The sequence below is a fragment of the Anoplopoma fimbria genome, chromosome 2 (assembly GCF_027596085.1).
Source record: "Anoplopoma fimbria isolate UVic2021 breed Golden Eagle Sablefish chromosome 2, Afim_UVic_2022, whole genome shotgun sequence".
Lineage (NCBI taxonomy): Eukaryota > Metazoa > Chordata > Actinopteri > Perciformes > Anoplopomatidae > Anoplopoma > Anoplopoma fimbria.
Genome location: NC_072450.1, coordinates 14,005,308 through 14,018,994, shown reverse-complemented (window position 1 = coordinate 14,018,994; position 13,687 = coordinate 14,005,308). Strand labels below are relative to the sequence as shown.

Sequence of the window (13,687 nt, the reverse complement as noted above, 5' to 3'; positions counted from 1 at the left end):
ACACACACACACACACACACACACACACACACACACACACACACACACACACACACACACACACACACACACACACACACACACACACATAAATGAATGCACAGACACACGTCACACACGTGCCCATTGTTTCCCATGGCTAGTTTAGCTGTCTTTACATGTGGGGCACGTTTGCTAACATTTCTTAAGGCTTGGCTTCATTAATGCAGACGATTAGCATCCTGTGAATTAATTAGTGTCAGTGCCCTTCAAAATGCTAATGCTAGCATTCTGTTGTCTTGAAGAGCAGTAAGAGAGTCTTGGCTATAATGCAAAGTTCTAATTTTGGGGTTATCTGTTTCGATTTCAATCAGTTAAAAGAACAACTATTTATAAATGTTTTTCTCAACAGTGAGGTAAGCTTTTGATGGAGAATTGTTCCCCAGTTTTATCTGGATACTTTTTGAGTTGCCTGTGCCAAACAAAAAAATGGATTTCAGCAGATGTGTGTGCGTGTGTGTGTGTGTGTGTTTGTGTGTGTAAATGTGGGTGGACAAAACATTGGAAACACCATTCATAACGATGCAGATAATACAAACCCCCCCTCTAATTACCAGAGAGTTGGATCTAGAGCTTGAATAAACATTTGAGTAATCGTTCATTCTATCAACAGAAAATTATTCTTCACCACTTTGGTAACTCATTAATAATTAGAATTTAGTTAATTAACAAGCAAAAGCATTCTGTGGTTCCAGCTTGTCAAATGTGAAGTCATACCGCTTTCTACATAAAAATGGTTTGCCAAATAATTCTTCATAACCACCATCATGATCATCAACACAGTTATCCAGCCTGCAGAACCAGCCGGCTTTCTCAACTTTCAGTCAGCAACATTTACAGACTGACACACACACAAACACACACAAATAGGCAGGGCCAAGAGATTGATTGTCACACAGCCCGCAGGAAAACAACACGTCAATACTTTCTGCATGTGCATGACAGTATGTGCTGAATGTGTGTGAGCAAACGTTGTTCAGAGGCTCACATTAAAGTACACACTAATAGTTTATGTTGAGTATGTCTTTATGTATGTGTCAGAGAAAGAGAGATAAAACTGGCATATTAGAGAAAAAGCGCTGAAGTGTATGTGCATGTTAGTTGACGGGGGCAGAATAAGAACAAAAGGCCCCTCCCTCCCTATTCAAAGCTCTGCCATTGCATTCTCCCATTTAAACACATTGTATTGACAGCAACCCCCTTGTAATTAAAGAGTACTGAAGAGCTGGCCGGCTTCCAAGACAAAGTTCAAAAGACGGGTCATGGGAGGAAGAAGGCTGTGTGTGCGTATGTGTGTGTGTGAGAGAGTGTGTGTGTGAGTGTGTCAGTCAGCTGTCGATGCAGCTGGACACATCAGAGAGGGGGCTTTATCGACAGACTTTGGGTTCTAATGATTTCAGCTTATTTAACAGGCATCTGAAGAGACGACTATGCTAATTGTAAAAGGGATGGCCACTTTGTTTGGGGGTGGGAGGTGGGCTTCAGGTTGAAGATGTGTGTGTGTTTCAGTTTGTACCTTTTGCTGTGCGTATGTATTTGTAAAATAATTGTTATCATGAGTGCCTTTTAAGAGTATGGTGAGAAAAATGTGTGTGGCTTAAACAGTGAAAGTGGGAGGTTTGACAACGGCAGGTTCTGTGTGTGAAACTATGCATCATGTGTCACCGTTGTGTGTGCGTTTGTGTGTGTGTGCTTAGATGCAGAGTATTGAAATCTGTCCTTTGATGGTTCAGTTTAAATGAGTCCCATGGGACGGGAGATTCCAAGGATTAACTCCTTCTCCACCAGTCGCATGCCAACAAACTCAGACACACAGCTGGACAAAAAAATAAAGAATCTCAAACCTGAGTTAGCCAAAGCGATGGCTTTGAGAGCGACAAATTCCTCCTTCTCTAGCTTCATAGTCTTGTATTTCTTGACCAGCTGAAGGATGGCATTGTTCAGGTCCAGAAGTCCAGCTAGCTTCGACTGGTCCTCGTCCATTATGTAGTCCTCCGCATACACCAGCTAAAGAGAGACACAGAGAGGTTGCAAATTAACATGCATGTCTTTATATATTTCACAAGACCAAGAAGCAAACATAAAAACGAAAGATGCTGACCTTGTCTTCAAAGGACAGTGAGCGGTACACGACACGTAGGATCAAGATCTCCATCCATGCACTCTGCAGTAGACTCATCTGGTCTGCCAATGACAGCGTAGAGAACCCTGAGGGCGATTAGGACAAAGAAGAAAAGCAAAAGAGAGGATTGTTAATTTTTATGCACCAACACAGCAGTTAAGCACTCTGTTTTGACTATTGTAAAAAGTCAACACTAACAGTCTTGTTGAAAAAGTAAAATTAAGGAGTAAATGTAAAGGAGTGAATAAAGCTGGTTTTGAAGCTTGTGAGAGGGTCAAGATCAGCTCTCCTCCCTTCCCCACCCTGCCCACCCTCCATCCATCCAGTTGACCAGAGTCCTCCTCCTCCTCCTCCTCTTCCTCTCTCCCCTGTGCCCAGGGCTGTTCTCTGGGGAGAGGCAGGCCTTATCTCCCCCTGACACAGCCTCCATGGATCAATGCTGGCCATCGCTGCTGCACCGCTCAAATACACACACACTAATTGCTGCTATGGCCTCAAAACTCCTGCTTTCGCTGGTGTCAATCCATGTCTTTCTATTTGCCTATGTCTATATCTGTCTGTCTCTCCAATCCCAATCCATGCCTTTTTTATCTGTCAGCGTCTATCTGGGACTGACCATCTGTGTGTCTGATTGTGGCTTCACCTTCTTTCCATCCATCTTGATAAATCTCAATCTGCATGTCCGGTCTGTTTGGGTCTCTTTCTGTTTAATATTTTTTGCTTTCACCATTATGCCTTCACTTTCTCTTTCTGCATTGAATGTCACCTTTTTTACTGTCATTCTCTTTGTATTATTTTCGCTGCTTCATTTCATATCTTTCGATTACACTCTTACTTAAGCGCACCAGACTTTCGCCTGTTGTTCCTTTCTCTCTCTCTCTCTTTCTGTCGGTCTATCTCTTTAATGGAACACCTGCCCACTCACACCTTTCCTCACAGCTGTCCTGTCCTCACACACCTGTCCATTCACACCTGCCTGTCTGCCTATGTGTGCATTTTGGTGGTGTGTGCAAGCCTGCATAGGAAAGGCAAAGACAGTGGCCCATGTGAGCACACCTGTCAGACCTCACTGCAGCCCTCCAGTTTGTGTGTTTATGTGTGTGTCTGTGTGTGTTTGTGTGTGTGTGTCTGAGAGGAGCATCCTGCCAGGAGAAGCAGGCAGATGAGAGGAAAGATATTTCTTCATCAACATCTGCTGCCATGTGCCTCCTCTTGAGATGGTAGGTGTGTGACAGTGTGTGTTGGAGTGTGTGTGTGTGTGTGTGTGTGTGTGTGTGTGTGTGCGTGCGTGTGTGTTAGGGGCTCTTATATCACAGCGTGTTGATGGGTAATGGCAGGCGTCTCATTATGTCCAGGTTGCAGGCTATTGTTGTTGTAATGTGCTCTAATTCATTCATTAACTGTTAACATATCCAACACACACACACACACACACACACACACACACACACACACACACACACACACACACACACACACACACACACACACACACACACACACACACACACACACACACACAGTAGATAGACACTGCTACCTGCACACATACAGTATTACGTATGCATAGACATAAATGCATAGGAACACACTGGAAGGAATCCAAATGTGTATGATTGATACACACACACATACACACGGCACAGTGAAGGGAGCAGTACTGTTGCCAACTGGCAGTGTCTTCTTCTACTTAATGAAATCATCAGAAGGGATTAGAGGTGAATTTCTTAAGGGGGTCTTCATGCACACACCCAGATGTACACACACATCTCTTTCACAGAGGCAGATGTCTTAAGGGGGTCCTCGGGACTTCACCACTCATCGTGTGGAAGGGAAATAAGCGTGGGCACTGCTAAAATTAACGCACACACTTATTGAATCTGTTTAAACCCTGGGGTCAAGTGAAGAGAAGAGGACATGAGTAAAGGGTTAATATAATTTAATGGTATCACTGGTTATGTGTTTTAACTTGTGTGTGCATGTATGTGTGTGTTTTCAGCGCTCTGGCATTGGGAGCAACACGCAGGGTTCAATCAATTCACACACAACCCTCTGGTGGAATTTGATCCGGGGCCAGTGGAGGCACACAGGGCTTAAATATTGGGCACACACAGACACACACACAGACACACACACACACACCACAGACACACACACACACACACACACACACACAGACACACACACACACACACACACACACACACACACACACACACACACACACACACACACACACACACACACACGTGCAACAAAAAATTGTAAATGTCATCCAAAACACGCCTGAATTACGAGCATTAAGTTCATAATATGATTAGCACATAGTTCATACTTTAACAAACATCTCCCTAATTACACATAAAATGCACACATATGTGCGCAAACACACGCACAAAGGAAATACCGATAATTAAAACCCCTGTGATTAATTTATTGAGCTGAAAGTGCAGCTTTCCTTATTGAGGTACATCAATGATTTTTATCAGGATGTGGTTTGTGTGTGTGTTTGTGTAGGTGAATGTGGTGTGTGCATATATTGCATACTTTAACATAATACACATTACTGTCCTGTAAGCGTGCTGGATTGTTGTTATGCCAGCATGTTTGTATTCTTTGCATATGCATACATTCCCGTACATGTTTCTGTGAGTCTCTGCATGTGCGTCTCTATCGGTGTGTATTTCCGTGTGTTTGTGTATGTGCGCCTCCCCGACCCCTCCCCTCCCCACCAGCCTGTCTGTGCTGTTCAGCCATCCAATGCCTCTTATCTGTCTGATTAATAGGCGGCCAGCTTCAGGACAAATTAATTAACAGATAACGCCATCTCTCCCTTCTTCGCTTCCTCCCCTCCTTCTCATGAAGCGATCGATACAGCAGAAGAAAAGAAACATCAATGGGAATTTAGTGCTGATGATGGAGAGAGAGAGGTATTGATGGAGAGAGAAAGAGAGAGAGCATGAGAATGAGTGAGACGGAGGAGAGAAGAAAGTAAAAGGGGGAGAGGTGGGAGACAGGGAGGAGGTGGTGGTGGTGGTGATGGTGCTGGGAGGGGTGGAGACCTTTCTTTCATACCTGTGATTTCACTTGACAAAAGAAGGTTCCCCATTTGGCTCTAATTACATTTCCTTTCTGCCCATTGTTGATAAGGCATCTTATACTATGTGTGGGAGGACGAGTGTGTTTGTGTATGTGTGCAAGTTGTACAGCCTGTGTTTACTGTGGAAAAGGTGGGATGAGCTGGATGTACAGTGATGTACAACCAAAATAAGTTCAAAGCTTTGCTTAAATATATTGATATAGACCTTAAACAAGAGAAAATTGCTACAGGACGTGACATGCAAGTAAAGCTTTGTGTTCCCTGGACACCATTATAGGATATATGCTTATGTCTCTTTATGAACTCTACATCTTCTCTCTTCTCTCTAATTCACTTAGAATGTACCACATCCTGGGTTTTACTATTAAGTATATATAAACCATTGAGTTGTATATCAACTTCATTTTTTGGAAACAGGGTTGTATATTGATTTGTGTACATACTGATTGGGATTAGGTAGGGTGTGCATGAGGTCAAGTTAATGACCAATGTATGTATTTGGTTGGATACGTGTGTGTGTGCTGTTATTTGGGGCGTGTCAGGTAAAATATTAGGACGCTCTCCTGTATCTGTGAAGGTACAGAGAGAGATTGTGTGTTGGGTGTAGGTATGTGTGTGTGTGCCATACATTGGTCTGACAGAAAGAGGCTGCAGTGCAGTCATGCAGACTTAACCTCTACTGCTTGCTCTCGCGCTCTCTTTCTTTTTTCTCTTCCTTTTGCTCTATCAGACACACACATGAAGACAAACACACACACAAACACACGTCGATTCCCCAGCCACCCTGCGGCCTGTTTGTCTGCCAAATGAGTCCTGACTGCACGTTTACACCCGAGACCGCACAAGTCTGGCACAGAAACACACACACACACATAGGATAGCCCTCTCTCATGCCCCAGTTGCTACAAAGACACACACCAACACACATATCCAGGAGGCCTATATTTGTTTTCTTGCGGTTACAGGCCAAATGGGAACCAGTGAGAACCGAGTGTGATGCTTATGAGTACGTGTGCACTTGTGTGTGTGCAGTTTGTGGCTTTTGTGAAGCTACTTGTATGTGCATGCCAGTCTGTATGTGTTTTATACGATAGTGCCTAGGTAGATTTGCAATAACTGATGCATCAGAGGAGCCTATTCTGCGTGTGTGTGTGTGTGTGTGTGTGTGTGTGTGTGTGTGTGTGTGTGTGTGTGTGTGTGTGTGTGTGTGTGTGTGTGTGTGTGTGTGTGTGTGTGTGTGTGTGTACGATTGGACAGGTGTGAAAACAGGTTGTAATGCTGATCTGGTCCCAGTCATTTACACACCACTAAACTTCATAATTTGTCACTGCGGAGAAATTTATTTTTTGGCACGAACGTGGGTGTGATTTGAAAAACCCTTTAAATTTTGTTTTATAGAGGAAACTCTAGATAAAATGAAGGAAGGGAAAGTAAATCATATCTGTAATATTTGCCGTCAAAAACGTCTCAATTGAAGTAATGCCACAATCGTGATTTCAAGAGACCTTTTTCTGTGTACCTACAATATCTGTGTTGTTGTGTATCTACAGACAAAAGCCAGTTTTGTGAATAAGCAAATGGTGAATTCACTACTGTGTCAGTGATGGCAACATTTTCTTTGCTGCATTTGCTCAGTATAATTATTTAAATTTAAACTGACAGATCAACAAGACGAGGAAGAGAGAGTGTGTCCCGGTGAAAATGTGTGTGTATGTTGCCGGGCTGCTGCCAGCAGAGATGCAGGTCAGCTCTGTGTTTGATCTGAATGAGCCAACGACCAACTTAACCCCCAGTGTGAGACTGTGGCCTGGACAGAATAGGCCTTGAGCAGTCTTGCAAGTATTTTTTCTTATTTAATCATAGTCTGCAGATTAGGGGTAGAGATGGTGATGGTGTTGTATGTTGGATGTGATCTTTGCGTGATACCAATATGCATAATTTCTGAGGCTTGTGAATTTAAAATGCAGTTTTTTTGAAGATTACTTTTTAACATGTAGGCAACACACTGGTTTACTTTTAACTTAATAGTTTAGTGGGCTTTTAAGTGGTTTGGTTTCTTTTTTATGTTATATGTTCCCTAAACAACATTTTGGTCTTTTTGACTATCTAAACAAAAGCAGGTTACAAAATATTACAAAATACATATGGTGGTCCATCTGCACTCTTGTAGCAGCCTCACATTCCTTGAGCACCTGCTTGCTCTGTTACCAGCGACACTGAGCTCCGTCCTATTTGATCATGGCCCCAAGGACACATTTACCAGCAAACTTCTCAGTCTGTCCCAACAATGTAACAGCTAAGACTCAAACATTTAGCAAGAGTTATCCGTATTGAAGTCGTAAGAATAGGATTCACACATTGTCATGGAAATATAACACAACACAGCAAAACTGTCTAGGGCACAGTTAGGGAAACTGAGTGTCTTCTGTAAGAGGAGCCTCCTGGCCTACAGCTCCTCATTACAGAGATTAATAAGAATGACATGTGGTGTCCAACAATGCTAAAACAGTGTTATAAACATGTGTAATAGAAACGTAATAGACATCTACCATATCAGAATGTTTCTTCTCTGTCATTTCCTCTTAATTGTAGTGTAATGATGTTGTTACCCAAACCTTATCTCTCTCTTAAATGAGGTGTTAAGGACTGTGATGTAGACCGATTTATGATCGTCTTGTTGCTTATTGTAGGAGAGGAGGATTGTGGATTGTTTATGTGCAGCGTGTACTATACACGTATTGTGTTCCGCAGGGGACAGATTTAAGTCTTCTGGCCCACTGTGATAGAGATTGCATTAGGACACGTGAAGTGTCCAACAGTTACCAGCACATCGCTGCCCTGTTTGTGTGTGTGTGTGTGTGTGCATGTGTGTGTGTATGTTCTGTATGCACCCTGTGTAACGCAGCTCCAGTGTTCTCTCTCAGATACCACCTTCTGTATGTGTTTGTGTTTAAATTTGTGTTTGTGTGCACATTGTTGCATGCTGTGCAACGCAAGTGCTCCCTTGTGATGCTTTTTCAGTGTGTGTGTGTGTGTGTGTGTGTGTGTGTGTGTGTGTGTGTGTGTGTGTGTGTGTGTGTGTGTGTGCACATTTCAAACTGTTTTGTACCATACGGCCAGACGCCGGCCCAAATGAACACGGACCCCCTGTGATGGCTTTGGCCAAGCTGAAACAACACACACAAGTTACACGCACACGACAAGCACGCTGGCAAATGCTGTGACACACACGCACACGTGCACACACATCCACCAGCTGACCCAATTACACAGAGATGCGCAACGAAATGGAAACAACTCTACCCAGAGAACCAGCTAATTTAGAGGGGCTTTAAGACACTCAGGGCACACACCCACATTTACACATATACGTACAACTGATCTGATTATGAAAACATCATATTTTCTAGTTAGTTTGATATTATATGAAAAGGCAAATCAAGTTGTGGATACTGAAGCCCATGTCTAAAGCCACTTCCATATGGTTCAGTCATGTCTGCCTTCTATAGTTGATTTCACTCCTATCTGGTCGGGTTTTTGGCTAGATTTTTTGTGTGTGTTAAGGTAAGATTGAATTATTTTGGAAAAAAACCCAATAACAAACAAAACAGTTCAAGTAACATAACTTTGCTGTAAAAAAACAAAACTATTTAAAGTCTACTGCTACTAAAACAATTGGTTTTGCTCGTTGAGTCTTTACTTGGATGTTTGACCTTCACTGTGCAGAATGATGTACGTTTGGCACTAGAAGGCTGTTTTCACATCCATCTGCAGGAGAGAGAACGTTTCTATTTGCTCCCTTCAACCCTTGCATCAAGACATGTACATACAATCAGGATTTTGAAACCTCAGAAGTGTTTTCATTCATTTAGTTAGAACTGTTATTATTATTTAAGCATATCATTTTTACATGTCTAGAGGGGATGTTTGAAAATCCATTGTTCACATTGTGACATGACCAATACTTATTGGTTTCATTTTAAGTCTTGTTGAAGATTGGGGTTAGGTTTTGGATATGATTAATCTTAGTTTTCTTAAATAAATAAGAGTCTGTGTTTGAGTTGCACACACTGTAAATGACCAACGGACGTTACAAATACAGAAATGTATTCGGTAAACTATAGCTACTTTCATAATACACGTATATCACACACAAACAAACGCTATCACCTTTATCCCCTTCAACCCGCTCTTATATTGTTGGCTAAAATCTCTCTTTTTTAAATTCTTTCCCCTTCCACCCTCCCCCACTCCTCCCTCCATATCCCCCCTTTTTCTCTGTGCGGCCTCGGGGAGAGTGGAGCAGTCATAGGGTTGCAGTAGCCTCTAATCAGTGTGAACAGCAAGCTAATTACCAAACCCTCAGCCCTGGCTGACTGTTAATTGCATACATTAGACACCATCAGCAGCACTGCAAGATTAACACTTAAAATCTTCCCATTGCTGTAGTGGGGATGAGAGCTCTCTGTGTGTCTATGTGTGTGCGTGAAAGAGAGAGTCAGGGGGAGAGAGACAGAGGTGGAGAGGAGGGTCGTGCGTTGTATTCTCCCTGTGCACATGTGTGGTGTGTGCTGCCTCTGTGGTTGCGGGTGCTAATATTTAACACTTAATTAGAGCCAAAATGGAGACACAGCAACAGCAGAGATGTGTGTCGAGTGTTATAGCTGTTGCCGTGGCGGGGTTGCTTGGGTGAGGGGCAGCCGGTCGTTGAGGGCAACTCCAAGTCTCCGTGGAGACGACAGATGGAGTGACATTAAGAGCATTGCAGTGGAGGCATTTCAAATAATAAAATATCAATATTTACATTTTAATTACCCACTTCTAGCTCCGCCAGGGCCATGTCAAGGAGTGTGTGTGGGTCTGTGTGGGTATGAGCCACAGCTAGCTCCACTGGGGTCGTGTCTTCTTATCTTTTTATGGAGTCAAGTGTGCTGCTCAAGTGACAATAGTCTGCTTCGGAATATCTTGGTGAAATAAACATCATGCAAAATAACTAATTCCTACACAATTTCTGTTTTCTGGCATTATCTGTTATTTTTTTTACTTTTTCTTGTTACTCAATCCCTCCTGTCTTCCTCTAATCCTGTCTCTCCCTTCTTCAATACAATGCTGACGCCGGCAGAAATGACCACTGTGTGTGAGAGCATGTCCACACAAATCTGTCAGGGGAATTAACCATGTGTACACAAAACTGAGAAGCTTACACACCAACCCTCTCTGTCTGTCTGCCTGTCTGTCTCTCTCTCACACAGAGATACTGCTGACATACAGCTTTGAAGACCAAAAACATTGAGCTGAAAAATAAAATACATAAAAGAATAAAGAGGACATCATTTGAATATTTGTATTCCTATACCTGACGTCCAGGTAAAAGTATATCAGGATGGGTAAAAGAAAGCTGGACATACTGTTTGGTTTCGATGGTGTTTTTCCACTTACTCAAAAGCGTCATTAGGAGACACACGAACACAATTATTGAACCTTACTGCAAAATTCATACCCGAGGGAAAGTCATCCAATGTCTGTTGAGACTCCACGAGACACACAAAGAATAAAAGAGTTCCTCTCAGGCCATCTGCATACAATAATGCCAAGTACAGAACCACAATTTTAGCTTTGTCAGTTGGCAACTCATCCCGACTTAAAATATTTTTTTCATTGTTACAGTTCTCTACATAAAATAACTGGAAAGGAGGAATACTTTCTGGGAAATACTGTATAACCAGTGATTGAATTATGTGAAGGACAACTGGGTCAAGAGGAAAGCCAAGATCAAACAAAGGTATCTATCTATCTATCTATCTATCTATCTATCTATCTATCTATCTATCTATCTATCTATCTATCTATCTATCTATCTATCTATCTATCTATCTATCTATCTATCTATCTATCTATCTATCTATCTATCTATCTAGTCGGTGATTAATTCATTTTCCCAGCTTGTTCAATTAACTGGGTTGTGGTGGTCTATTGATCTCTTGGTGGATTATCTTTTCAGAACAATATCCTGCCATGCCATATTCTCCTGAAAAGACAAAATCCATAGTCCAAGCATCAGCAAATGGACTGCCCTGCAATCAAAACCATTGGGCAGGATAATTTGTTTTTTGTATACAAAGATGATTACATAATTTTTTTTGTTGTCACATGTATTTTAACACTTTGACAAACAAGATTCTGCATTAAAAAGGGGTATTGATTTTTGAATAGAAACTTGCTGATTGTGGCTTTAAAACAAAATCCAATGGTCCCTGTCCAAGCCTGGTGTCTGTATATGAGATTATGAGGCTGTGTTGATTCTATCTTCCTAATCCCCCGTAGCTTTCCATAGAGAGAGGACCGCAGAAACTCCACAGGGATTAATTTACCATTCACAGATTAGAGATATGGTCTCCAATATCATCATTGAGGACAAGCATCGAGAGGAAAGGCTCAACACTGGAGCAACGGGAAGAGAGAGGACAGAGTGAATGAGATGGACGTACACAGACTGAAAGAAAGACAGAGATGAAAACGAATGCGCACAGAGAGACAGGCTTCTTTCCTACAGCATCGTGCCTTAATGTCCTAGCTCGAAGACACGAACATTAGACCTCATTCCACCTCCTCATCTGGGCCTGAAAAAGCCTGGGCTGAAAATCTTAATTAATTGTCCAATAGTGCTGCGGGGTCATTATGCATTGCAATAAAGAAGCGTGTAATTATGAGATTTAACAGCCATTACCAAGGCCAGGAACTCATATGTCATCATCAGCAACCAAGCCAATGGTTTGGTAGGGCTGTGTGTGTGGCCTGATGGACAGCACACACACAAGCACAATACACACACTCGCATATGTACATATTGTTCATGAAGATAAATGTTTTTTACATGTATCAGAGAGAACTGTGTCAAACAGTTAAAGATATAAACATATGCATGTAATAGATTATTGGGGATCACAAACTGAAATTGCATACAGGCAAGAACACACACACACACACACACACACACACACACACACACACACACACACACACACACACACACACACACACACACACACACACACACACACACACACACACACACACACACACGCATATCCATCAGTCAGACCCAGACAATAAGGCAGCCAGCTGTTATAGCAGCCTGCAGATGAAACATCCCATCAAGATTAAATAGACAAAAAACTACACACATTATTACTGCTGTGTGTGTGTCTTTTGCGTGTGCATGTGAACAAACAGTGAAACACTGAGATATGATCTTCTGCTACATAGCAGGTGGGGAGTGACAAGTGCTTTAAATAAACACATGCACACTATTCAATGTACATGATTGAAAAAACCCCAAAATAAACCAGAAGTTAGACGAAAAACATATTTGATAGGAACTGGAAGTAGGAACTAAATAAAGGGATGTAAAAAATGACAAATATGGAGATCTTGGAATGGAAAACGGACTGACATAGTTATTCCTCATTGACGTAGCTAGCTCGCAATGTACATAAAACATAATAATAAACCGGTTAGGTTCTGACGTGGCTTCGATCTCACCAAAATCTCCTGTTATTCACTTTTTCACACTAAGAAGTTGCCTGTCTATGCGTATCATTATTGCAATCAATTTTCAGGTGTATACGAGATGTGGGTACCTTAACATACATTTAGACAAAGAGCCAACATGCTAATGGTTGGTTATAAACCATTTAACACATAGTTATTCTATTTTACCTTTCATCACTGCTGGGTCACACACAGGCACAGGGGCAGGCCCAAACTGTTTCTGTCTGCAGGTGTTTTCTGGTGTATGTGCAAAAAGGTGTCCCTGTCCTCATGTGTTTATACCTCTATTAAATAAATAAATAATTTGTCTCTTTGTGTGTGTTGTGTGCACAGACCATAAGTCTTCCCCAGCTGGTGGCAGGCACGCTCCAATCCTATTTTCCCACCTGCTTATTCCCTGATGGAAAGGATGAATCCTCGACTGTTATTTAAGAATGATGGGTGAAGGATGGGGGAGAGAGAGCGAGAGAGAGAGAGAGAGAGAGACGGAGAGAGACTGAGGGAGGTAGAAGAAAGGGGGAAGGTGGAAGATGAGCAGTATGAGCATCGGGCATAAAGTAAAAGGGAGAGAGGGAGAGTAAAACATAGGGGGGAGTGAGGAATAAACAAAAATAAGAAAAGGAAGAAAAAGGAGAGAGATGGGGGAAGGAGGTGAGGATCAATGATGGGGGCAAGAGAGAGAGAGAGAGAGGAAGGCTGAGGTAAGAGGAGAAACAGATATTGAGCAGAGTGCATAAGAAAAAGAGAACATATATAGATAAAGAGGAGAAAAGGGAAGATAGCGACAGAAACAGTGAGGAAATGTAAAAAGATAAGTGGAAGCAGAGAACACGTGGGGCGAGAGAGAACAACTATTTCATGCCTGTCTGTGAACT

The 13,687-nt window shown here is 42.2% G+C and overlaps 1 protein-coding gene across 6 annotated transcripts in view; it reads right to left on the bottom strand.

Moving 5' to 3' along the window:
- Window positions 1-13,687, bottom strand: part of esrrga (estrogen-related receptor gamma a) — a 45,577-nt gene that overhangs the window by 2,507 nt on the left and 29,383 nt on the right. For all 6 annotated transcript variants that reach the window (XM_054613272.1, XM_054613280.1, XM_054613301.1 and 3 more), the window contains 2 exons: window positions 2,141-2,247; window positions 1,884-2,046 (listed from right to left, as the gene is read on the bottom strand). In XM_054613272.1, the coding sequence (XP_054469247.1) occupies window positions 1,884-2,046; window positions 2,141-2,247 (270 nt within the window). The remainder of the gene's footprint in view (window positions 1-1,883; window positions 2,047-2,140; window positions 2,248-13,687) is intronic.